The sequence below is a fragment of the Macaca fascicularis genome, chromosome 12 (genome assembly GCF_037993035.2).
Source record: "Macaca fascicularis isolate 582-1 chromosome 12, T2T-MFA8v1.1".
In the NCBI taxonomy this organism is placed as follows: domain Eukaryota; kingdom Metazoa; phylum Chordata; class Mammalia; order Primates; family Cercopithecidae; genus Macaca; species Macaca fascicularis.
Window position 1 is genome coordinate 57343294 of NC_088386.1, and position 26499 is coordinate 57369792.

The 26499-nt window shown below is 36.8% G+C and overlaps 1 protein-coding gene across 20 annotated transcripts in view; it reads left to right on the forward strand.

Annotated features, from left to right (window-relative positions):
• The window catches only part of SLC4A10 (solute carrier family 4 member 10), a 391994-nt gene that overhangs the window by 281218 nt on the left and 84277 nt on the right, over positions 1-26499 (forward strand). For all 20 annotated transcript variants that reach the window (XM_065525564.2, XM_065525565.2, XM_005573309.5 and 17 more), the window contains 6 exons: positions 318-405; positions 15114-15260; positions 19913-20013; positions 23006-23180; positions 23761-23894; positions 24642-24887. In XM_065525564.2, the coding sequence (XP_065381636.1) occupies positions 318-405; positions 15114-15260; positions 19913-20013; positions 23006-23180; positions 23761-23894; positions 24642-24887 (891 nt within the window). The remainder of the gene's footprint in view (positions 1-317; positions 406-15113; positions 15261-19912; positions 20014-23005; positions 23181-23760; positions 23895-24641; positions 24888-26499) is intronic.

The following is a 26499-nucleotide window of genomic DNA, read 5'->3' on the forward strand; positions in this document are numbered from 1 at the left end:
CTTCTTTAAGGATCGTAGAATCCTTAAAATTCCCAATAGCAACTGCACATACTGTACAGATAACTAAACGGAGAAACACTGTGATTAAAAATCAATCAAAAAAACAGAAAACCATGCATTCCCATTGCTTGAGGATCTTAAGCATAAGAGTCAATCATGGTAAAATTTTTGAAAATAATAATGAACTATGAAAAACTATGAAAGTATTTGACATCATAATCTCCATTTTCAGTAATTCCTTTGAGATGAGTGATTCTGTATTACTAAAATTATTTTTATATTTCTACCTTAAAACATTTTTTTCTTCTTAATTACAGATTTTTGTTCATTCTTCTGGGACCCCTGGGAAAGGGTCAACAGTACCATGAGATTGGCAGATCAATTGCAACCCTAATGACAGATGAGGTATTTATTCAAGTTCATTGGGAACATTTTCCCCCACTAGGTATACCTAAAACTTTTGGAGGTCCTCTTTTCAGGACAGTTTGCTGTGAATCAGATTTCTCTGTATTGAATCCCATTCTCCCATGTCTCCACTATAAAATCTCCTTTAGAAAAATGTTTTCCAAAGGGATAATAAATTAACACCCATGAATATAATATTTTAAAACTTCATAGTGTAAAGAAATTTTTTCAGTGACACTTAGAATATATTATTAATATTCCCTTTATGGTATATGTGCTGCCAAAGTAAGCACCATTGTTAATATCCTTGGAAATCTTGTTTTGAGTAAATAATTTCAAAGTCTAAAGAAAGAACAATAGCAGTTTATCTGAATAGTATACATGACCCCAAAATGCATGCAACATCTGTCAACTCTCTACAGTTGCCTAAATATAGATGTTTTTAACCTGGGAGTTTGGGAACTATTAGAGAAGCTGTAGATAGATTTCAAGGGGTTTGTGATTTCTGTGATAGAGCATGTAAATTTTTCTATGTAAAAAATTTGTCTGTAGATTTTTGGGACTGGAAAAAGCTTTCATCAGCTTTTCAAACAGGTGTATGTCTCAAAAGTAGAAGATCTTTAAAGTAAGAACATAAAAGATGCATCATACCACTATTTTCCTTGACTTAGATTCTCCAACCTATTATGGAAATTTGTTGTTATTGTTAACAGGAAGAGCAGATGCAGTAGATCACAGAAGGGGCATTAAATCAAAATTCAGTTGTAAATGAACAAATGGGATTATATACATCTAGATTTCATCTAAATAATGTAATAATGTTTTCATTGAAATACATGGCTGCAGATATTTGAAAATTCTGTAAAAAGAGCCAATTAGTATTATATATTACTTTTTCTATGTTTACAATAGCTAAAATTTGAACTTGTTTAGGGGGTTCAATATTATAAATTCTTCAATCTGTCCAAATTATGTTTTACAGTGTTATATGAATTAGTTTTTGATATTTACACATAGGAAAGCAAAAGCTAGAAGAAAAACATTTTGTTCCCTCAGTTTTTAAAAGGAACCAACTTAATGAGTGTATTAGTTTACAATGACTGCCATAAGAAACTACCACAAATTGGGTGGCTTAAAATGACAGTAGTTTGTTTTCTCATATTTTTGAGGCTAGAAGTCTGAAGTCAAGGTGTCAGCAGAGCCACACTCCCTTCGAAGTCTCTAGGGGAGGATCCTTCCTTGTCTCTTCCATATTCTGGTGGCTCTTGGTCTTCCCTGGCTTGTGGCAACAGACCTTTGTTCTCTGTCTCCATCTTCACATGGCTTTCTCCCAGTTATCTCTGTGTGTCTTCTTATTTTCTGTTATGAAGATAGACATTTATTTGTCATTTGATTTCGGGCCCATCCTAAATACATCCAAATCGTTGAATTTAGGGCCCATCCTAATTCAGGATAATTTCATCTTGAGATACTTACCTTAATTACATCTCCAAAATCTTTATTTCAAATAAGGCCACATTCTGAGGCTCCAGGTTGATGTATATTTTGGGAGGAAATTATCCAATCCACTATGATGAATAACATATTCTATTTAGGAAATTTGCAAAAAGACAGGAGAATGAAAAAAATAGGTTAATGAGGGCCATACACCTGATTTAACAGAACTCTCTCTGAGAAAACACTCACAGTATAAAAGCTCTTAGTATTTCCATATTGATTTGTATTAGTATTCTACAATTTAAGTATTATCACTTTCACATACATTTGTTTAATATTTTACTATATTTCAGAAAAAAAATGTTTCCCCATCTAAGAAATTAGGGCATTATTTTAAGATATCTGTGGGGCATGAGACATGTGATAATGTGAGAGAGGATCCTACTGTGTCATGGAATGTACATGTACATCAGTGTATCTCTCTCCTCTTCATCCTCTACTTCCCCAATTGGGAATCAGCATTTTTCTCAACAGAAAGATGTCAGTTCTAAAGATTTCTTGACTAATCAAGTGAACACAGAACAGGGAAATATCCATGTTCTATAAATTTCAGATTTAGGATGAGAACAGAGAAGGGGCTTCCATCTATTTATTTGATTAGTGAGAGCTACCTAATTTGAGAATAAGCATCAGTCATATAATAAAGACTGAAATTTGAGCATAAGCATCAGTCACCTGATTTAAAAAATACATTTTTTCAATTATTTACCCTTGAAAGTTTTAGAGCATGGCCTTAGGTAATCTTTGTAGATTATAGGATACAGAAGCAGAAACTCAACCAGAAAGCTACTCTAAAAGATAAGAGCTGTTAGTTTTAACAGGACATGGTAATTACAACAGGACATTGATTGAATATCAAAGACTGTTTAAATATTTTTTAAAAAAGAAAACAGATTGTATTGTTCAAAGCCCAGGTAAAGCAAGTATTCTGCTTATCTAATTGCTTTGAAGGCTATGGAATAATTGTACTAGGCCAGGTGTAATGGCTCACAACTGTAATCCCAGCACTTTGGGATCGCCAAGGTGGATGGATCACCTGAAGTCAGGAATTTGAGATCAACCTGGCCAACATGGTGAAACCCCGTCTCTACTAAAAATACAAAAATTAGCTGGGTATGGTGGCGTATGCCTGTAGTCCCAGTTACTTGAGAGGCTGAGAGGGGAGAATCACTTGAACCTGGGAAGTGGAAATGGCAGTGAGCCACGATTGCATCACTGCACTCCAGCCTGGGTGACGAAGCGAGACTCTGTCTCAAAAAAAGAAAGAAAAGAAAAAGGAAAAGAACAATTGTACTCATTAAGAATAGAATTTAATATGTTGATTCATTATTTACTTTGGTTAAAAAAATAGTTTATTGGATTGCATTATCAAACATAAATTCCATGAGAACAGTTACCATTTTAGCATTCAGTATTCACTTTTGTGCCCTGATTTTGCCAGGTGCTCAAATAAATATTCGTTGAGCTAAGTTCTATTTTTTTCCCCTCTCTGTACTTTGAACACTTAGTAGGTAGACTGTCTTCCTTTTGTATTTTTAGATGTATCACAGTGTCTGACCCTCAGTCAGGGTTCAATAAATTTTTAAAACATGAATCAGATACTGAATATTCTAGTCATCATACCAATATTCTATCTTGAATCAAGCCAATAATTTATTTTCTTCATTTCTGTTGAGCTTTACTAGAAATAAATCATATGATTATGCTTACCAACACTGCTACCAATGTGTTGATCCCTTCACATTCTCAAAAATTATTAAGCACCCCAGAGCTTTTGTGTACATAGATATGTTGGTATTTACCATAGGAGAACTTAAAACAGAGAAATTTTTAAAATATGTGTTTATGAATTCATTTAAAAACAGCAATAGGGTAGGTTCAGTGGCCCACACCTGTAATCCCAGCACTTTCAGAACCTAAGGCGAGTGGATCACTTGATGTCACAAGTTTGAGACCAGCCTGGGCAGCATGGTGAAACCCTGTCTCTACAAAAAAACTCAAAAAAAAATTAGCTGCATATAATCCCAGCTGCTCAGCTATTTGGGAGGCTGAGGTGGGAGGATGGCTTGAGCCAGGGAGGCAGAGGTTGTAGTGAGCTGAGATGGCACCACTGCTCTCCAGCCTGGGCAATAGAGCCAGACGTTGTCTCAAAATAAATATATAAATAACAATAGTAAAACCATTACATGTTAGCATAAATAATACATTTTAATGAAAACAAAAACAAACGAAATACTAAGAGAGGCTTGTTTTTCTTTTTCTGGATATTTGAGCTAACAGTTTCCTCTCTCTTCTAGATCTTAAGTGAACCCTGACAGCAAACCTGCAGAACACATAGTAGCTACTTGGAAGAAATACACATGAAATGAGGTCTAGGTTTACCCCATCCTTTAAAAAAAATTCTTTACTACTTAGAACAGCATATACTTTTGAAGCACATACTTTTGAAGAAGTGTTGGTTCAATCTGAATCTTGAGAGTTTTGAAGGAGTAGTCTCTACTTGATTCTGAATATTTTTAGATTCATTCATTTCTTATCATATTGCAGTCTGACTTTGGCACTGCCATTCTACTTGAACTGCTCTCAATAAAATTATCATTGACTAAGAATGTTATTACATGTTCAGTATGACATTATTGAACATCGCTTTCTTTTTTCCCGTAAGAACTGCTAAATTTTGTTGTGTGCTTTGTTTTGACACTAAATCTCTGAAATCTTTTTTAATTGAAAGAATTTATTTTTATACAATTTTTAGTGTCATTTAGGATAAAATCAGGAAGAAAAAAATTGTTTGGTTGCTGTCTCAACCCCCAAATCATCATCAATCTTAATTTTTTTCTTTGAATTTTTTAATATACTTTAAGTTCTAGAATACATGTGCAGAACGTGCAGGTTTGTTACATAGTGTTACATAGGTATACACATGCCATGGTGGTTTGCTGCACCCATCAACACGTCATCTACATTAGGTATTTCTCCTAACGCTATCCCTCCCCTAGACTCCCACCCCCGAACAGGCCCCAGTCTGTGATGTTCCCCTTCCTGTGTCTGTGTGTTCTCGTTGTTCAGCTCCCATTTATAAGTGAGAACATCTGGTGTTTGGTTTTCTTTTCCTTTGTTAGTTTGCTGAGAATGATGGTTTCCACCTTCATCCATGTCCCTGCAAAGGACATGAATTCATTCTTCTTTATGGCTGCATGCTATTCCATGGTGTATATATGCCATATTTTCTTTATTCAGTCTGTCACTGATAAGCATTTGGTTTGGTTCCAAGTCTTTGCTATTGTGAATATTGCTGAAATAAACATACATAGTAGTATGTTTATATCTTTATAGTAGAATGTATCTTTATAGTATAGTATCTTTATAGTAGAATGATTTATAATCATTTTGGTATATACCCAGTAATGGGGTTGCTGGGTCAAATGATATTTCTGGTTCTAGATCCTTGAGGAATCGCCACACTGTCTTTCACAGTGGTTGAACTAATTTACACCCCCACCAACAGTGTAAAAGTGTTCCTATTTCTCCACATCCTCTCCAGCATCTGTTGTTTCCTGACTTTTTAATGATTGCCATTATAACTGGCATGAGATGGTATCTCATTGTGGTTTTGATTTGCATTTCTCTAATGACCAGTGATGATGAGCTTTTTTTCTTGTTTTTTAGCCACACAAATGTCTTCTTTTGAGAAATTTCTGTTCATATCCTTTGCCCACTTTTTGCTGGGGTTGTTTTCTCTTGTAAATTTGTTGAAGTTCTTTGTAAATTCTGGACATTAGCCCTTTGTCAGATGGATAGATTACAAAAATTTTTTCCCATTCTGTAGGTTGCCTGTTCATTCTGTTGATATTTCTTTTGCTGTGCAGAGTTCTTTAGTGTTATTAGCTCCCATTTGTCAATTTTGGCTTTTGTTGCCATTGCTTTTGGTGTTTTAGTCATGAAGTCTTTGCCCATGCCTGTGTCCTGAATGGTATTGCCTAGATTTTCTTCTAGGGTTTTTATGACTTTCGGTCTTATATTTAAGTCTTTAATTCATTTTGAGTTAATTTTTGTATAAGGTGTAAGGAAGGAGTCCAGTTTCAGTTTTCTGCATATGGCTAGCTAGTTTTCCCATCACCATTTATTAAATAGGAATCATTCCTCATTTCTTGTATTTGTCAGGTTTGTCAAAGATCAGATGGTTTTATATGAGTGGCATGATTTCTGAGGTCTCTATTCTGTTCCATTGGTCTACGTATCGGTTTTGATACAAGTGCCGTGTGGTTTTTCCACATAGTATAGTTTGAAGTCAGGTACTGTGATGCCTCCAGCTTTGTTCTTTTTGCTTAGGATTGTCATGGCTATACGGGCTCTATTTTTGGTTCCATATGAAATTTAAAGTAGTTTTTTCTAAATCTGTGAAGAAAGTCAATGGTAGCTTGATGGGGATAGCATTGAATCTATAAACTACTTTGGGCAATATGGCCATTTTCACGATATTGATTCTTACTATTCATGAGCATGGAATATTTTTCCATTTGTTTGTGTCCTCTCTTATTTCCTTGAGCAGTGGTTTGTAGTTCTCCTTGAAGAGGTCCTTCACGTCCGTTGTAAGCTGGATTCTTAGGTATTTTATTCTCTTTGTAGCAATTGTGAATGGGAGTTCACTCATGATTTGGCTTTCTGTCTGTTATTGGTGTATATGAATGTTTGTGATTTTTGCACATTGATTTTTTATCCTAAGACTTTGCTGAAGTTGCTTATCAGCTTAAGGAGATTTTGGACTGAAACTGTGGGGTTTTCTAAATATACAATCATGTCATCTGCGAACAGAGGCAATTTGACTTCCTCTTCCTATTTGAATACCCTTTATTTCCTTCTCTTGCCTGATTGCCCCGGCCAGAACTTCCAATACTATGTTGAATAGGAGTGGTAAGAGAGGGCATCCTTGTCTTGTGCCAGTTTTCAAAGGGAATGCTTCCAGCATATTCAGTATGATATTGGTTGTGGGTTTCTCATAAATAACTTATTATTTTGAGATCTGTTCCACCAATACCTAGTTTATTGAGAGTTTTTAGCATGAAAGGGTGTTGGTTTTTATTGAAGGTCTTTTCTGCATCTATTGGATAATCATGTGGTTTTTGTCATTGGTTCAATTTATGTGATGGATTACATTTATTTATTTCTGTGTGTTGAACCAGCCTTGCATCCCAGGGATGAACCGGACTTGATTGTGGTGGATAAGTTTTTTGATGTGCTGCCGGATTTGGTTTGCCAGTATTTTATTGAGGATTTTTGCATCGATGTTCATCAGGGATATTGGCCTGAAATTTTCTTTTTTTGTTGTGTCTCTGCCACATTTTGGTGTCAAGATGATGCTGGCCTCATGAAATGAGTTAGGGAGGAGTCCCTCTTTTTCTATTGTTTGATATAGTTTCAGAAGGAATAGTACCAGCTCCTCTTTGTACCTCTGGTAGAATTCGGCTATGAATCCATCTGGTCCTGGGCTTTTTCTGGTTGGTAGGCTATTAATTACTACCTCAGTTTCAGAACTTGTTATTGGCCTTTTCCAGGATTCAACTTCTTCCTGCTTTAGTCTTGGGAGGGTGTATGTGTCCAGGAATTTATCCATTTCTTCTAGATTTTCTAGTTTATTTGTGTAGAGGTGTTTATAGTGTTCTCTAATGGTAATTTGTATTTCTGTGGGATCAGTGATGATCCCACATTTTTTATTGTGTCTATTTGATTTTTCTCTCTTTTCTTCTTTATTGTCTGGCTGGCAGTCTATCTATTTTGTTCATCTTTTCAAAAAACCAACTCTTGAAATCATTGATATTTTGAAGGGTTTTTTGTGTCTGTATCTTCTTTAGCTCTGCTCTGATCTTAGTTATTTCTTGTCTTCTGCTAGCTTTTGAATTTGTTTGCTCTTGCTTCTCTAGTTCTTTTAACTGTGATGTTAGGGTGTCAATTTTAGATCTTTCCTGCTTTCTCCTGTGGGCGTTTGGTGCTATAAATTTCCCTCTAAACACTGCTTCTGCTGTGTCCCAGAGATTCTGGTATGTTGTGTCTTTGTTCTCATTGGTTTCAAAGAACTTATTTATTTCTGCCTCAATTTTGCTATTTACCCAGTAGTATTTCAGGAGCCGGTTGTTCAGTTTCCATGTAGTTATGTGGTTTTGAGTGAGTTTCTTAATCCTGAGTTCTAATTTGATTGCACTGTGGTCTGAGAGACTGTTTGTTAGGATTTGTGTTCTTTTGCATTTGCTGAGGAGGGTTTTACTTCCAATTATGTGGTCAATTTTAGAATAAGTGTGATGTAGTGCTAAGAAGAATGTATATTCTGTTGATTTGGGGTGGAGAGTTCTATAGATGTCTATTAGGTCTGCTTGATCCAGAGCTGAGTTCCAGTCCTGAATATTCTTGTTGATTTTCTGTCTCGTTGATCTGTCTAGTATTGAGAGTGGGGTGTTAAAGTCTCCCACTATTATTGTGTGGGAGTCTAAATTACTCTTTGTAGTTCTTTAAGAACTTGCTTTATGAATCTGGGTGCTCCTGTATTGGGTGCATATATATTTAGGATAGTTAGCTCTTCTTGTTGCATTGATCCCTTTACCATTAAGTAATGTCCTTCTTTGTCTTTTTTGATCTTTGTCAGTTTAAAGCCTGTTTTATTGGAGACTAGGATTGCAACCCCTGTTTGTTTTTTGCTTTCCATTTGCTTGGTAAATGTTCCTCCATCCCTTTATTTTGAGCCTGTGTGTGTCTTTGCCCATGAGATGGGTCTCCTGAATACAGAAACTGATGGATCTTGACTCTTTATCCAATTTGCCAGTCTGTGTCCTTTAATTGGGGCATTTAGCCCATTTATATTTAAGGTTAATATTGTTATATGTGAATTTGATCCTGTCATTATGATGCTAGCTGGTTATTTTGCCCATTAATTGATTACCCGCAGTTTCTTCATAGTGTCAATGGTCTTTACAATTTGTTGTATTTTTCAGTGGAAGATACCAGTTTTTCCTTTCCGTATTTAGGACTTCCTTCAGGAGCTCTTATAAGGCAGGCCTGGTGGTGACAAAATCTCTCAGCATTTGCTTGTCTGTAAAGGATTTTATTTCTCCTTCGCTTATGAACTTAGTTTGGCTGGATATGAAAGTCTGGGCTGAAATTTCTTCTCTTTAAGAATGTTGAATATTGGCCCCCACTCTTTTCTGTCATGTAGGGTTTCTACAGAGAGATCCACTGTTAGTCTGATGGGTTTCCCTTTGTTGTTAACCCGACCTTTCTCTCTGGCTGCCCTTAATATTTTTCCCTTCTTTTCAACCTTGGTGAATCTGATGATTTTGTGTCTTGGGGTTGTTCTTCTCGAGGAGTATCTTTGTAGTGTTCTCTGTATTTCCTGAATTTGAATATTGGCCTGCCTTGCTCAGTTGGGGAAGTTCTCCTGGATAATATCTTGAAGAATGTTTTCCAACTTGGTCCTAGTCTCCCCACCACTTTTAGGTACACCAGTCAAATGTAGGTTTGGTCTTTTCACATGGTCCCATATTTCTTAGAGGCATTGTTCTTTCCTTTTCATTATTTTTTCTCTAACCTTGTCTTCATGCTTTATTTTGTTAAATAGATCTTCACTCTCTAATATCCTTTGTTCTGCTTGCTTGATTCAGCTATTGATACTTGTGTATGCTTCACAAAGTTCTTGTGTTGTGGTTTTCAGCTCCATCAGGTCATTTATGTTCTTCTCTAGCTGGTTATTTTAGTTAGCAATTCCTCTAACCTTTCTTCAAAGTTCTTAGCTTCCTTGCCTTGGGTTAGAAAATGCTGCTTTAGCTTGAAGAAGCCTTCAGAAGGCTTCACCTTCTGAAGCCTTCTTCTGTCAATTCATCAAACTCATTCTCCATCCAGTTTTGTTCCCTTGCTGGCAAGGAGTTGTGATCCTTTGGAGGAGAAGAGGCATTCTGGTTTTTGGAATTTTCAGCCTTTTTGCACTGAAAAATGTTCTTTTTTTAATTAAACCAATAGTCTAGTGAAAAGACAGACTAACATATAAAAAGTAAAAATATGGCCTTTGGTGATAAGTGCTGTGAAGAAAATAATCGTGAAAGCAGAAAAGGGAGGTAGAGGTGGGCTGGGGAGAGTTATAAGTTAAAATAAAGTGGTCAGAGAAGATTTTACTGAGGAGATATTTTACAAAGATCCTAAAGGAAGAAAGAGAGCGACCTATGTAGTTACCTGAGGGAAGAGCTTTCCAAGCAAAAGGATAAACAAGGGCAAGGGCTTTGGGACAGCAGTGTGCCTGAACATCTGGGGAACAAGGAGGACAACATGGCTGGACAGAAGTGAGAAACGGAGGGAGCAGTAGGGGATGAGGTCAGAGAGGTTGTTGGATGGGGGTCAGTCTGTACCGGGTATTTGTAGGTCATCTAAGGACATTGAGTGAGTTGGGAAGCAAACAGAAGATTTTTATTAGAGTTGACATGATTTGTCTTACATTTAACAATGTCGGCTGGGCGCGGTGGCTCATGCCTGTAATCCCAGCACTTTGGGAGGCTGAGGTGGGCAGATCACCCAAGGTCAGGAGTTAGAGACCAGCCTGACCAACATGGAGAAACCCCGTCTCTACTAAAAATACAAAATTAGCCGGACGTGGTGGCACATGCCTGCAATCCCAGTTTCTCAGGAGACTGAGACAGGAAAATCATTTGAACCTGTAAGGTGGAGGTTGTGGTGAGTCGAAATTGCACCACTGCACTCCAGCCTGGGCAACAAGAGTGAAACTCCATCCAAAAAAAAAAAAGAAAAATTGTCACTTGGCTGCTGTGTTCAGAATAGACCATGGAGGAGCACGGATGAAAGTAGAGAGACCACTTCAGAGGTGATTGCCACAGTGTAGGCAAGCAGTGCTGGTGAGAGAGAAATCAGTGCAATTCCAATCCAAATTCCAACAAGATTTACTGAGGAGCTTGAAAAGCTTATTCTAATATCCGAAAGAACTATCAGAAATATCTGAAAATCCAAGAATAGTAAAAACATTCTTAAAAGAAAATGAAATAAAACCTCATATGCTGGAATTTCTTCCTAATTCCTTGTTGAGAACTTTTCTCCTTAATTTTTCATTCTGGTTTCTTCATCACAAGTTTTTTCCTCCTTCCTATATCATTTCTATCTGTTCACAAGGATGATGTAGAATCTCCTATCTTATAAGAAGAAGCAAATGAAAGGAAGCAAGGAAGAGGAGGAGAGGAATGGAAACGGAGGGAAGAAGGAAAGGCATTTCTTGGTGGTATGAATTTGGACAAGTTAAATAACCTGAACTCTCTCTGCCTCAGTTTCCTCATCCTTAAACCGGGAATGATAATAATTGGACTTATTTCATGTTTTTTTGTGATTAGTATATACTTATTGCCTACTATATATTAGAGATAAGGTGGTAGAAATTAAAGACATGGTCACTGGCCTCATAGAACAACCCTGAAATAATCCTTGACTGCTTTAGTTCTTTCACATCCCAAATCCAATCTATCAGCAAATCTTCCTGGGTTAACTTTCACAATAGATCCAGAATCTTACCACTGCAGTTCTCATTTTCTGCACTGTTACCCCCTGGCTTCCACTGTCATCACTGGGTTCATGTCACCATTATTATTCTATTATTGCAATAGCCTCTTTTTTTTTTCTGCCCTTACCCCACTTCATCCTATTCTCAACACAACAGCTAGAGCAATCCCTCTTCTGCTGAAGACTTTCTAATGGCTTCCTAGCTCTTTCAGAGTAAAAGTCTAAGTTCTTATGATGACCTACAAAGTCCTACAAGATGTCCTTCCACCTCCTCCACCTTGCTTCTTAGATGTCATCTGCTACTTTCCCTCTTGCCACTTCTTAAAGCATGCTCCCACCTTGCCTCTTAGACGTCATCTGCTACTTTAAAGCATGCTCCCACCTTGCCTCTTAGACGTCATCTGCTACTTTCCCTCTTGCCGCTTCTCAAAGCATACTCCACACTGGTAATTCTGTCTGCCTGGAAAGCTCTTGTTCCTGATAATGACAGGGCAAGCATCCTTACCTTCTTCAGGTCCTTGCTGAAATGTCTACTCATTAAGACCTTCCTTAATCACCTTATTTAAAATTGCAACAGTCCCCAGTCATACCCTTATTCCCCTTTTCTGCTTCATTTTTCTCCATAACACTTTCCATCGTCTACCAAAATATACACTCATTTATATTGTTTATTTTCCATCTCATCCCTCCCCTTAGAATGTAAGCCCCATGAGGGGGTGAATTTTTCTTGGTTTTGTTCACTGCTCTATCACTAGCACTTAAATAGTTTGATAAATATTTACTGAGTGAACATTCAAAGCTCATGTTTTATCAGAGAAAACAGGCATTGAACAACTAATTATATAATTAATAATTAATTATAATGAATAATTATAATTACAGTGAAAGCTATCAAGAAGGAGATGATGTTAAGATTATTAACAAAGCATATCATCTTGTTTGAGAAGGGGATCAGGGAAGTCAGGGGGTCAACTGAAATCAGACTGTTAGGTTAGCTAGACAAAGAAAAGGTAGAAGAGGAATGTAAAATAATTAGGTTATTGATAAAATTGGTGATAGGGAAACAATAGTAAGTACTATGTATGATTTAAAATTATACAAATTATGGCATCTATACCTTTAGGGAGCTTTAAAATAATAGGAAATCTGTTGTCCTGGATGAATTTGGATATTTGTCTACCTAAAACAGGGTATAGGATCATGTGATCTTTCAAAGCAGTTTTCTAATTAAATGTGATCAAATTAAGAAAGATTTCAAGAGAGTTGTTACTAACAGGAAAATAGTAGAGTTGCTAAACTCTCATTGAGGACTAAGAACTTTTGCAATTCTTAAGTGTTCCAGTTAGGTCTCAGGGCCATGTAACCATCTCTAGAAGAGGCCTGTGGCATGGAAATCTGTATTTTTAATATTTGAAAAATCTCCTTCTCAAAATACAACTAAACCATTAATAGATCTTTGATATTTTTGTATTATCCTAAGCAAAGTCTGTTTATCAGACCAATAATGTTTTGTGAAGTGTTCTTAGTTGGAAAGTCAAGAAAAAGCTTTCTAAAATGATCATTATTACTTAGCAGTTTATATTGAGTATCAAACCAGAAATGGAAATAAATGGTCTGAAAGTAGAATAGAATATTTGAAAGCAGGATTTTCCCGGCAATTTGGGGACATTTGGTCACTGTAATTTAGGCCAGCATAAAGAACACTATAGGAGTCCCTAGTCTCAAATACTTGTATCATTTCATCCCAAGTGAAATTTAAAGTTCCAGAAATATTTACATTATGTTCAGTGTAAATAAATTTTTTCTCTTTATCTTTTATTTTCCACACTTACTATATTAAGTACATAATTCCTGATATGTTAAGATAAATTAGGTTAGGCTACAGGAATAACCAACTAAAATATTAATGGCTTAAAACAATAAGGGTTTATTTCTATCATGCTAAATGTTCATCAAGATCTAGGAGAGAGACTCTGCTCATTATAATCACTTAGGCTCCCTGCACTTATAGAAGCTCTATCTGTACCTGTGTTTTCTCAGTCACTAAACCAGAAAAAAAGCAATGTGATAAATCACACATTGGTACTCATAACTTCCATTCAAAAGTGACATATGTACACCCAAGTAGAATATACCTAATCCAAATATCAAAGAAGGCAAAGAAGTACAATCTTACCACGTGGTCTAGAAGAAAACCTAGAATATCTGTGAACACCCTAAATGACTAACACAGCACATGTGTGTGGAGGGGAGGTGGAGGGAATAAGTATGAAATGTAACTCATACTTTGTGTGGAAATACACTTTCTGTACTGCAAAGATATAATATGTAGTTGGCCCTCTGTATCTTCAGGGTCTGCACTCTTGAACTTAACTAACTGCAAATCAAAAATATTTGAAAAGTCAGGGTACAGTAGCTCACACCTATAATCCCAGCACTTTGGGAGGTCAAGGCGGAGGATGGTTTGGGACCAGGAGTTCAAGACCAGCCCAGGCAACATAGCAAGACCCTGTCTGTACAATAATTTTTTTAAAAAATTAGCCAGGTTTTGTGGTACACACCTGTAGTCCCAGCTACTCAGAAGCTAGGAGCTTAAGCAGGAGCTTAAGCCTAGGAGTTCAAGGCTGCAGTGAGCTATGACTGTGCCACTGCATTCCAGCCTGCATGACAGAGCGAGACCCTGCCTCTAAAAACAAAAATCAAACATATTCCAGGGGGGACAATAAAAAATAACAATGTTACAATAAAAACCATATGCATAAAAATTATACAGTATAACAACTATTTATATAGCATATACACTGTGTAGATATTATAATAATCTAGAAATGATTTAAAGTACAGATGCTTCTCAACTTTCAATGGGGGGTTATGTCCCCCCATTGAAAATATCGTAAGTGGAAACTATGTTTTTGACTTACAATGTTTTCAACTTGTGATAGATTTATCCAGACTTAACCCCATTGAAAGTTGAGGAGCCTACTCAATGCATGTCACTTTTGTACCATCATAAAATCAAAAGATTGTAAGAGAAACTATAGAAAGTTGGGGACCCTCTAAATACAGGAGGATATGCATAGGGTATGTGCAAATACTGCTCCATTTTATATAAGGAACTCAAGTATCCATAGATTTTTTGTATCTGCAGGGAATCCTGGAACCAGTCCCCCAAAGATACTGAGGAATGACTATATATCCAGAAAATACTAATTTATAACCTTAGTATTATTTTCAAAATTGAAATAAAATTAACCCTTTAAATTAATTAATTTATGCCAGGTATAAATACTGCTGAAATTTCCAACACATTTTACAAATTTTTATTTCTATTTTTAAGCAACCGCTTCCTCCAGAAACTGATTTTCCCATACATAAATAACTTTTGCCTAATTCTAGTTTAATGAGCTTCCTTTAATCCTCCTTTTTCTTTCCCTTCCTCCTTCCCTCTAGAAATTTCAACATTCATCTGACATCTTAAGAAAAATAGTTACCTATATGGATCCATAAAATAAATTATAATATTTTACATTATAAACTTCTTTAGAGTCAGAGCTGTCTGTTTCTTCAAATTGTTATAATCACATGTGAGATAACTGTGTTGAAAACACTGAACACATTAATATTTTATAATTATTTTTAAACTATAAATAATATTTCTATTTCTTCTAAAGGTATTTCATGATGTGGCTTATAAAGCTAAAGATCGTAATGACTTGGTATCAGGAATTGATGAGTTTCTGGATCAGGTTACTGTTCTCCCTCCTGGAGAATGGGATCCAAGCATCCGAATAGAGCCTCCCAAAAATGTACCTTCCCAGGTATGTATATTTGAAGACATTCTTTGAAATTGAATATTTTTTGTCTTTTAAATGCATGTTTCAAAATAGCATAATCCATCAAGAAGATTCAAATGATTTAAATGATAGCCTCGAAGGCAGAAGGGGCATGAAGTTACAAGATATTTCTTAATACTCTCCAACACACATTACTGAGAAACTTGGCAGTTTGATGACAACCTACTAATCAAACAGTGCCATATACCTGGAAAGATTTTAGCTCCTACTTAACATGTATTATACAAGAGGAAGATTAAAATTGTAATAACAATATAAAATATGGCCTGAGAGAACGCCCATTACTGTCCTTCTATGTTTTGATACATCACTTTGAAATTGGCAAGCATTAGGAAAATTCAAAGACATGACTTAATCATATTATGTAGAAAACTCCACATTTATTACTGCTAATCACAGTAAATATTGGGAAGATTTTAAAATTGTAATTCTTATATTTGTGTTGCTTTTGTGTGGATGTGTGATATAAAGATTTTTTAAATTTTGCTTATGAACATGTAATGGATATTTTACCCATCATACAATCCAGAAAGATAGAAATATAAAGCATTGCTATTTTCTAGGGTCACTTTTTAAATTGCAGTCATGACTATTAAGAATGATGACCAAATGTTTGTTAAGCTCACTCCTCACACTGCCACCTCTATGCCTACTGAATCTGCCTCCCACAGCCCTCCCAAGTTGTTACGTACTTAGTCTTGCCTTTGGCCTTTGCCCTGCAGAGTTCAGCCTGGTCTGACTCTGCTGCCCTATTGGAAGCGACAGATGGTCTAATTGACCCAGCTCTGGAATTAGAAATTTTTCTGCTTTGCCAGAGGTGGGCAAATGAGCAGTTGTACCACTCAACCATGAGTACTTAAAAAGGGTATCTCAATTTCACTGTCAGTTTAAAGAAACTCTATGGATACCTCATTTTTATATTTTCATTTTGAAGTCATTTCATAATTATTAAAGACTGTTTCCTTTTCTCAAAACTTAACCATTTTGTGATTCTGTAACTGCTACCACATATTTCAGTTGATCTATTACTAAAATAAAAACAGTTGCCTAATAATTAATTATAGGGGTTATAGATTGTCTCATTCCTGTACTTGTAGAATACATCTTTATACTAATGATATTATAAAAGGCAATATAATGCTTCCTGAATATGTAGAAACTCCTTAATTAATATTATTTGGAGAAATTCAGCAAAATATTAACACATTCAGAATGAGGCTTTAAAATTCATTATAACACCAATTAGCTATTGAAACATTAAAGATGAAGTTAAGTGTTTTTGAAAACAGCTTTGTGAACAATAATGTTTTTGAGGCAAGTTGAGTGACGGGAGGCCAATATTGTTTATGATTTTATGACACCCTTTAAAATCAGAATTAATTATTGGATTCTGGGTATTGAGAGGCAGTCGTAAAAAGAACATCGAATTAAGAATCAGGGCATCTGGGTTCTGCAATTGTCTATATATGTATGACCTTGAACAAATGTTTTAACCTCTCTGTTGATGCTCTATATCAGCACTGTCCAACAGTCTTCTGCAATAATGAAAATATTCTATATCTATGCTGTCTAGTAATCAGGCCACTAGTAAGCATTAGAAATGTTGCTACTGTGACTAAAGAACAGAATTTTTCATTTTAATTACCATAAATGTAAATAGACATATGCAGTTTGTGGTTATCATATTAGACAGCATAGTTCTATACAACAAATTTGAATTTCAGATATGCTTTATGCTTCTTTTCAACATTCATGTTTTAAAAATGCATGTTGTAATTGAATAATAGATAGCATGAGGCTATGTTTTCTATTAGATGGAGTGAAATGAGTTAATATGTATTAAACATTCTGACCTCATACTCATTCAAAATTTTTTTTTTTTTTTTTTTTTTTTTTTTTTTTTTTTTTGAGATGGAGTCTTGCTTTGTCGCCCAGGCTGGAGTGCAGTGGCGCCATCTCGGCTCACTGCAAGCTCCACCTCCCGGGTTCATGCCATTCTCCTGCCTCAGCCTCAGAGTAGCTGGGACTACAGGCGCCCACCACCGCGCCCGGCTAAGTTTTTGTATTTTTAGTAGAGAACGGGGTTTCACCGTGTTAGCCAGGATGGTCTTGATCTCCTGACCTCGTGATCTGCCCACTTCAGCCTCCCAAAGTGCTGGGATTACAGGCGTGAGCCACCGCGCCTGGCCCAAATATTTTTACCATTGGGATAATTTCCATCTTTTTTATTCATTTGAAATGTGCAAATCCCAGCATTTTAAATACTTTTTTTCCTTTCAGTTAAGAGAAGATTAACCTGTCACCTCCAGGGATAACTGTGAAAATATTCATTAGAACTTTGTGTCAGTCATTAAAATCACTCCCTTTTGTGTACCCTCAACTTATTTGCTCTTCTCTTATATCATGTACTTGCTTATCAAAACCATAACCCTGTGAGAATTCCAACACTTCACTCTGTACCACATTGATGAAGCTGAAGCGGAAGGAAAACATGTAACTACACTGACTGGTCTCACGTAAATTCATGACCGCATACCTTAAGTGAGCCCTTCGTGTTGCAGGTTCATCATACTACACTTCCCTAGTCCAATCATTCTCACTTGATAACTAATTCACACTTATTCTTCTCTCCTCAAGCCTTCAGCACATCCTTTCTGACCCTCACTCTGATATGCTGATGTGCCTTTTACTTCCCTAAGAAATTTGAAACAATCAAAAAAGAACTCCTATAGATTGCTACCATCATACCTACCCACCGGCCAGCATCTGCATGCACATACTCTGCCTTCCTGTTCATTACTATTGATGAACTAGCCAAAGTCAGCCTTCTACTTGTGCACTAGAAAGAGCCTATCTCTTCACATCTACTCAAGAGCGCAACTGTACCAATTCTCCTCTTTCTCTTCTATATCATCAAATCCTTTTTTCTGTATTTTATCACTTTTATTAGCATACAACATACTATTAAATTTACCAATCTTAAATAAAAGAACTCTCTTGATACCACTACCCAGCCTGCCACTCTTATTCATTCCCTTTTGCAACAAAATGCCACAGAAGAGTTCTCTACCCTACTTGCCTCCAGTTACTCTCCTCTAATTCTCTTTTAACACTCACTCCAAGAGGCTTTTGCCCCTACCACTTCACTAAAATATGTACGCGAACAATGATCTCCACAATGCTAAGTCCCATGGTCAATTCTCAACCTGCATTTTATCTAACCTATCAATGAACAGCATTTAAGAGTTGATGACTCCCTTTTCCTTAATATACATTCCTTGCTTGGCTCCCAAAACATCACCTTCTGTTAGTTTTGTCATTGTAAAATAGAGTTAATTTATCTAGTCAGTAGTATTCTCCCAGAAGACCACATAATAATACTTGCTTTCTGAGACTTGTGAAAGCTATGAATTGTTTTCCTGGGTGATTGGGAAGTAGGTACTGAGGATAACTCTTAAATCCCTTTATTAATGTATCCTATTTACCTGTAAAGACAGTTCCTTCATCAGTTAATAGATGCTTCTCTTTTATCTTTGAACTTTAGTCTTATTGCGTCCATCTATTTACCTGGGGAAATTGTTAAATATTAAGCAATAAACTTTCTTATATTGTGTATTTTTCAAAACCTTTTTTATATGTTAAACCTGTATCATTCTACCTAGATGTCTCCTGGTAAGTGAGATCAGTTTATGAGTCACTTTTGTTTTTCATGTTTATACTAATTCTATTTTGGAATGGTGGTCAAGTAAAAATCGTAATTTCACCACTTAAGATTTTTCCTATTATCCTTTGAAGTGCTTTTGAACACATTGGTGTGCTCTAAGATCACCATAGGTAGGATTTTAGGTAGAAATTTCTGATTTTTAAAAAAATCATGTTCACCAACAAAAGTGGATGGAATAGACCTTTGGGAAAACAATACTTACCTGAATCTCCACTAATTTGTCATTGGTTAAATTAGACGCCTCCTTTTACAACCATCTTTGACACTCTATGAGTTAAAGAGACCCATATCGTAAACTATTTTCTGGGTAGAAAGATACTAGCTGGAATCACACAGGGAAATATACTTTAAAAATAGTGATGATGGTTACTGTTCTTTGAACAATTAAACTATGCCAGGCATATAACACCACCATACTTAACACCTCCTCACGCCAACCTACCCGCATCCTGATCTCTCTCTTTCCCCTTCCCTTACTTCATTTTTCTTCATAGCTCCCATCTGTACCTGATATCTTAAGGTTATTGTCTCTTTTCACTAACAGGATGCTTTTTCTTGCCCACCTTTGCAGCTCTAGCATTCATTACAATGAATGGCACACACTAGGCACTCAGTATTAGTTGAAAGAATAAATAAGTGTCCATCACCTCATTTAATTCTCTTAGCCACACTATAAGATAGATACTGATGTTACCCCCAGTAAACAGAGGAAGAAACTAACACTTTAAAAGGCTAAATAACTTCCCAGAGGTCAAGCAACAAATAAGTACAGAGCCTAGGTTCTCAGCTATTGTGCATATTGCTTCAAGGAAAATGAACTGTTACTGTTATTTACAATTAACACCTGAAATTAAAATAAAACAAAACACACGAACAAAGAAACTCTCCACAGGAGAAGAGGAAGATTCCTGCTGTACCAAATGGAACAGCAGCTCATGGGGAAGCAGAGCCCCACGGAGGGCATAGTGGACCTGAACTCCAGAGAACTGGAAGGTTAGTGAAAATCACTTCTATGGGACTTCAACGACCAAATGACATACCATTCTTCTCTGTTAGGAATTGCTATTTTGAGATCTAATTTATTTTATACTTTTAATAGCTGCTTTTTGAGGGTGAAAATGCCATTTAGTTTGATTTCTCTGAAGTTGCTAATGATTGTCATTACTGTTAAACTAAAACAGTGGAGACACCCTTCCATTATACTTTACCTAGTCTTTCATTTTGCTGTGCATAAAATGCATTCCCAGATTCTTAGAATGAAAAGGAAAACCGTCAATTGACCCTTCCAAAAGAACCCATTGAAAGCTTCAAGTTCAAGATAGAAATAAAACTAAATACCAACAACTCAGTCTTGTAGGCCCTATCTCATTCAATGCAAGTAGGAGGTATATAATGGTATTTTTTATTTTTACGGCTGTGATTTGAAAGAGCTATATGATTTATTTTCTAATCACACATCTTTGAAGAGATGAAAGCTTCAATTTATTTCTTAAAATGGTGCTTTATGGTTTTTTTTGACAGCTTGTCTCTCTCTAAGCAATGTGTGAGCAGAAAATCAGAAACCCTTGGGTGGGTCTCTCTTTAGGGAATATGTGTATAGCCTCCATTGTAATTAAAGGCAGATGCAAAGACTTTGCAGGATTGGTGCTCCCCTCCCCTCAAGGCCATTTTCTGTACTGCTTGCAATGTGTCCTCTAAGCTGACTTTCCAGTTCCTGAGCACTCTGCATTTTAATTCTGTGTTCTTTCCATTTATCTATGTGTTGTCTCTGAAGAAATGTCCTTTAATGTCTTCCTCAGGCTTGATACCTAATTTGAGATGGTTCAAACAATTTTTTCCTTTTCCCTTCACTGGAACCTTTGTTACTCATTCTGTTTGCTTTCATACTTTTGAATGCTGTCTTTTTATTTTTGTTGGTATTTTTTTCTCTTTCTCAGGTGTAACATGCCACATAGCTTAGATTTTTTTCGAAGTTCACTTTTCCTTACTGCTTCCTAAATCCTCCCAGGTCACCAATATCCGGTATCTTCGCTTCTCCAGAGTTCTTCCACAGATTCTGTTGCTGACATGACTTGAAGTATCCATTACTCATCTGCTCTCCTGGAGTTGCTGGTGTACATCTGGGCTGCTCTTGCACTGTTCTCTGTAATGAACTCCCACTTCCGGATTTAGATTTTTACTGCTAAAAGCACATTTATACACAGTACTATAACAACTATTCAGACTAATGTATGCTCTAATAAGTAATTGATTAGAATCAATGGTCTAATATAAAGTGCTATCAAAACTATAAATATTAATTACTAATTAATAGCTCATAACCACCTCAAATTCTTTTTGGGATTAGGTGGGATATAAATCATAAATGAATGCCTAAATAGACTGGTAGAGTAAATCTGTTTTGAATTGTGACTTTGATAAGTTAACAAATTATTCAGAAATGATCCCCAAAATAAAAAAATATATATGTGTATGTTTTACTAAACATGGGTAGAGAAGCCTAAGGTGATCTTTATGTGTACAAATATTTCACAGGTTCTCTGCAAGCTTCTCTGAGTTTCAAATGTCCTTTTATTCAATTGAAGTTTCATTCTTCTCAACCCTCTCCTACTCCATAGCTCTCTGATGGAACCAATCATAGGAAAATATAGTGATCTTATACCTGCGTGATAGTAGAATAGTTATTATTATGTAACGATTACAGATAAATCAGATCAGAGAAATTACATGGTAAAATATTTTAATTATTCATAATATGTACATCTTTTATTTCAAATTCTAACCAGAATTTTTTTCTAAAAAGAACAATCCTTTCTGAAGTGATTCTAGGACTGCCAAATGAATATTCCTATATATAAAATAAATAAGAAAAATGTAACAGTTTTGTGTGATCCAAGTATACTCAGCACGCTGGCAGTTTATTGGAGCATAAGTTTTTTTCACCATTAACATTAACCTTCACGTAGGAACTTACTCATAGTCTAATTCATTTTGCTATCACATCATTATTCCACGGAACAAAACAACTTACAGTAGACAAATGTTAAGTCTGCATATTGTTATTAGATGTTCATAAAATGAGAATACCTACTTATTAATGGTCTCATTTCTAATAGATTTTTTTAAAAGCTCTCAAATTTAAAGCACCATTTCACAGTTTAATACTTTTCCCCCAAAAAAATTCTCTTTCAAGTGTTTCAATATGGTTTTGGATATATTTGGAGTAAATGAATTTATACCAAGTAAGGTCACTATTGTCTTGTGAATCACAGATGTTGGGATGTGTTAACGTAAGAGTGGATCAAAATTACATTTATCTAGTTTGATTATTATTAAGGACTCCCTCCTAGTTTTCTAAAAATGAAAACAGCTCCGGAACCTATCTGTCTCTACTAAGTATTGCTGCCATCCAAAAGGACATTTAGATGTCGTCCTGCAACAATATCTAGTGAGGGATTTTTGTTTGTTTGTTTGTTTGGCTGAGAGAGTAGGTAACTGGAGCTATGGTTAAACATTGCTTTTTCTCTCTAGGGTGATGCTCACTACTGGAGTATAGAAAAGCCAGCTAACCCTCCCTCCCTCCCTCCCTGCTATGCTAAATGGAATTAAACATTTAGAAATACTGCCAATAATTGAGGGTGGTAGGCCTGAGTTTAGGAGGAGTAGGTTGACGTAGAAATGGCACAGAGATTAGAGTAATCCTTGAATCTCATTATTTGGATTATGATTGGTGAACAGCTCTGAACCTTGTTTAAGAGAACCTGGGATTTTTGGTGGTTGACACGATATTGGGTTAGGAATTGAGTAACATAGTTGTGCAGTGCCTCCCTGTAGATTATTATAATACAATGCAGCAGGTTATGTGGGTCTCACCTCTGCTGATGGAAAACGTATACTGTGACCTGGCAACAAAGCAATGAGCATTTTGACTTGTGTGTTTTTTTATATTTGGGTTTCACTATTGTGTTTTCCCCCCCTGTCTTAGGATTTTTGGGGGACTTATTTTAGATATCAAAAGAAAAGCTCCATACTTCTGGAGTGACTTCAGAGATGCTTTCAGCTTGCAGTGCTTAGCATCTTTTCTGTTTCTCTACTGCGCGTGTATGTCTCCTGTCATCACATTTGGAGGACTGCTGGGAGAAGCAACTGAAGGGCGTATAGTATGTATCATGCTTTTCTCTGAACTTTGAAACATAATCCATTTTTAAGATTCAGTTAGATAAGTAAGCATTTAATTTTGGAGAGATTTGAGATATGGTCTGCTAGATAAACCTTATATGAATTTCCTGGATGGCTAGTGGAACTTGTAATCTGGGGGTGGAATGTCTCAGAATGACTAGTTCTGAGTCTTACAAAAGGTTCTCATCTGATGCCTTGCCCTCAGCCCCCCAATCCTAAGCTAGGTTTAGGCTCAGTTCTTGTCTCACAAGAGGTCCATTTGCTATATACCTGGGCCATGTTTCTGTCCAGATGCTAATCCTGAATACATTTAAACCTTTTGTAAGGCAACAGAGATGTGAGATAAGAAAGTGAAAAGAACACCTCCACCTTTGCTACTATGCATTTTCTTCTTACTGTCAGCCCCTTTAGTCATCATCCTACCCCACATGTTGCCCAGGATTGCTAGGCTTTTCATGGTGAAGGAGAAAGCACATATCTGTGTATTTTAAATGTCTTCTCCTTAGCTACAATGGCTTCCTGTACAGCTTAGGTAATTGAACCATTTATATCTCTACACAGAGTGCAATTGAATCTCTCTTTGGAGCATCCATGACTGGGATAGCCTATTCTCTCTTTGGTGGACAGCCTCTTACCATATTAGGCAGTACAGGACCAGTTTTGGTGTTTGAAAAGATTTTGTTTAAATTTTGCAAGTAAGTGTTATGTACTTTTCAGCCCTTAGCCTCTTCCTTTTCTCTTTACTATATTTATACTTCTCCCAACATCACTTTTGGAGGTCTGTTAATAGAGACAGAATTGCCTGGTTTGATTCAGTTTATCATTTTTGCTTCATCATGGGAACAGAGGAAAAGCAAAAGATTTATGTATATTGTTATGTAATATTTTTAAAGAGTAAGACTCAGTTATAAGCGCTGAGAAATCCCTTTTAATTTTGTCCCTTTAGATGTTCCCTTTAGACCACTGGTCCCTAACCATTTTGGTGCCAGGGACTGGTTTCATGGAAGACAATTTTTCCATAAATTGGGTGGGGGAGATGGTTTTGGAATGAAGCTATTCTACCTCAGATCATCAGGCATTAGATTCTCATAAGGAGTACACAACCTAGATCCCTCACATGCACAGTTCATAATAGGGCTTGTGCTCCTATGAGAATCTAATGTCGCCACTGATCTGACAGGAGGCGGAGCTCAGGCTGTAATGCTCACTCGCCTGCCACTCACCTCCTGCTGTGCAACCCCGTTCCTAACAGGCCACAGACAGAGGGTTGAGGACCCCTGCTTTAAACAAGACTTTAGACAAAGTCTTGAATTTAGATACTCATAGGATGTGAAGCTTATTTACTTTCACTTCCTGAATGAGGTTTATTTTCATTTGCTTAAAATGATAGCAAGCTGTTGAATGACCTTCTTTTCACTGTTCTTTCCTTTTCCTCCTCCCAGAGAATATGGGCTGTCATACCTATCTTTAAGAGCTAGCATTGGACTTTGGACAGCAACTCTGTGTATCATACTTGTGGCCACTGATGCTAGTTCCCTTGTCTGCTACATCACTCGGTTTACTGAAGAAGCTTTTGCTTCCCTGATTTGCATCATTTTCATTTATGAGGCCCTGGAGAAGTTGTTTGAACTCAGTGAAGCTTATCCAATCAACATGCATAATGATCTGGAACTGCTGACACAATACTCGTAAGTACCATTTCCCCTGCTGGCTTTGAGGCTTTTCTTTTTACAAATATTGCTATTGTTACAAGAAATATGAGGAAATTACTCAGCAGAGAATGTGCCTTAAGTTGATTCATGACCTAAATCCTGACTCTCAGAGTTGAACAGGATTTTAAAAGTTATTTAATCAGCCACTCATCTGATACTTGCATTATCATTATACCATCTCTGCCAAGAGTATCTTTTTAAAGTTCTATTTGTCTAGTGTTCTCTAAAATAAGTAGATAAGGAACCAAGTCCATCTTAATATACACCAATTTTACTTTAGCAAAATATATGCTATTTGGTGTTATTTCAGGGTCTTTTTAATTTACAGTAATTCGAAGAAACATAGTAATGAAAATATAAGGTTTCAAATTTAGAGCAATAAGGTAAAATAAACTTATTGGGTCTAAATCTTACTAGATGTTTGAAAGTGTGGTAAGAACATAAATCACTGAATGAAAAATTTAATTTTGGTTTTGGCACGTGTGACATTTGTGATGGAAATACTCAGGTATTACTTGTTGAAAGTGATGTTACAGTCCAGGATTAAAGATGTGATCGGATCTGTTGCTCCTTCTAGTTTTGGTATATCAACAGTCTGGAATGTCTCTCAGGCTTTGTCTGCAGACTATATGTGGCCATTAAATGGCCCCATTATTTAATCGTATAATTTTTTGTTGTGTTTATATACAGTTTTTTATACTGCAAATATCTGAAGCAATATGTTCTTTAGGACACAGTTATCATCTCTGCATCAACCACCAATGATTTCCATATAAACTGCATAGATATGGCCTTGAACCCTTTTAATATTTTTTAATCTTTATTTACTACAAGAAGTTTAAATTGTTGAAGTCAGACCAAAATCGTGCAATGTTATAATTTTGTTAAGAATGATGTAATGGGGGGGCGGAGCAAGATGGCCGAATAGGAGCAGCTCCAGTCTCCAACTCCCAGCGCCAGCGACACGGAAGACCGGTGATTTCTGCATTTTCAACTGAGGTACTGGGTTCATCTCACTGGGGAGTGCCGGACGATCGGAGCTGGTCAGCCGCTGCAGCCCGACCAGCGAGAGCTGAAGCAGGGCGAGGCATTGCCTCACCTGGGAAGCGCAAGGGGGAAGGGAGTCCCTTTTCCTAGCCAGGGGAACTGAGACACACAACACCTGGAAAATCGGGTAACTCCCACCCCAATACTGCGCTTTAGGAAACAGGCACACCAGGAGATCATATCCCACACCTGGCTGGGAGGGTCCCACACCCACGGAGCCTCCCTCGTTGCTAGCGCAGCAGTCTGTGATCTACCGGCAAGGCAGCAGCGAGGCTGGGGGAGGGACGCCCGCCATTGCTGAGGCTTAAGTAGGTAAACAAAGCTGCTGGGAAGCTCGAACTGGGTGGAGCTCACAGCAGCTCAAGGAAACCTGCCTGTCTCTGTAGACTCCACCTCTGGGGGCAGGGCACAGTAAACTAAGACACACAGACACCTCTGCACAGAAGCAAACGACTCTGTCTGACAGCTTTGAAGAGAGCAGTGGATCTCCCAACACGGAGGTTGAGATCTGAGAAGGGACAGACTCCCTGCTCAAGCGGGT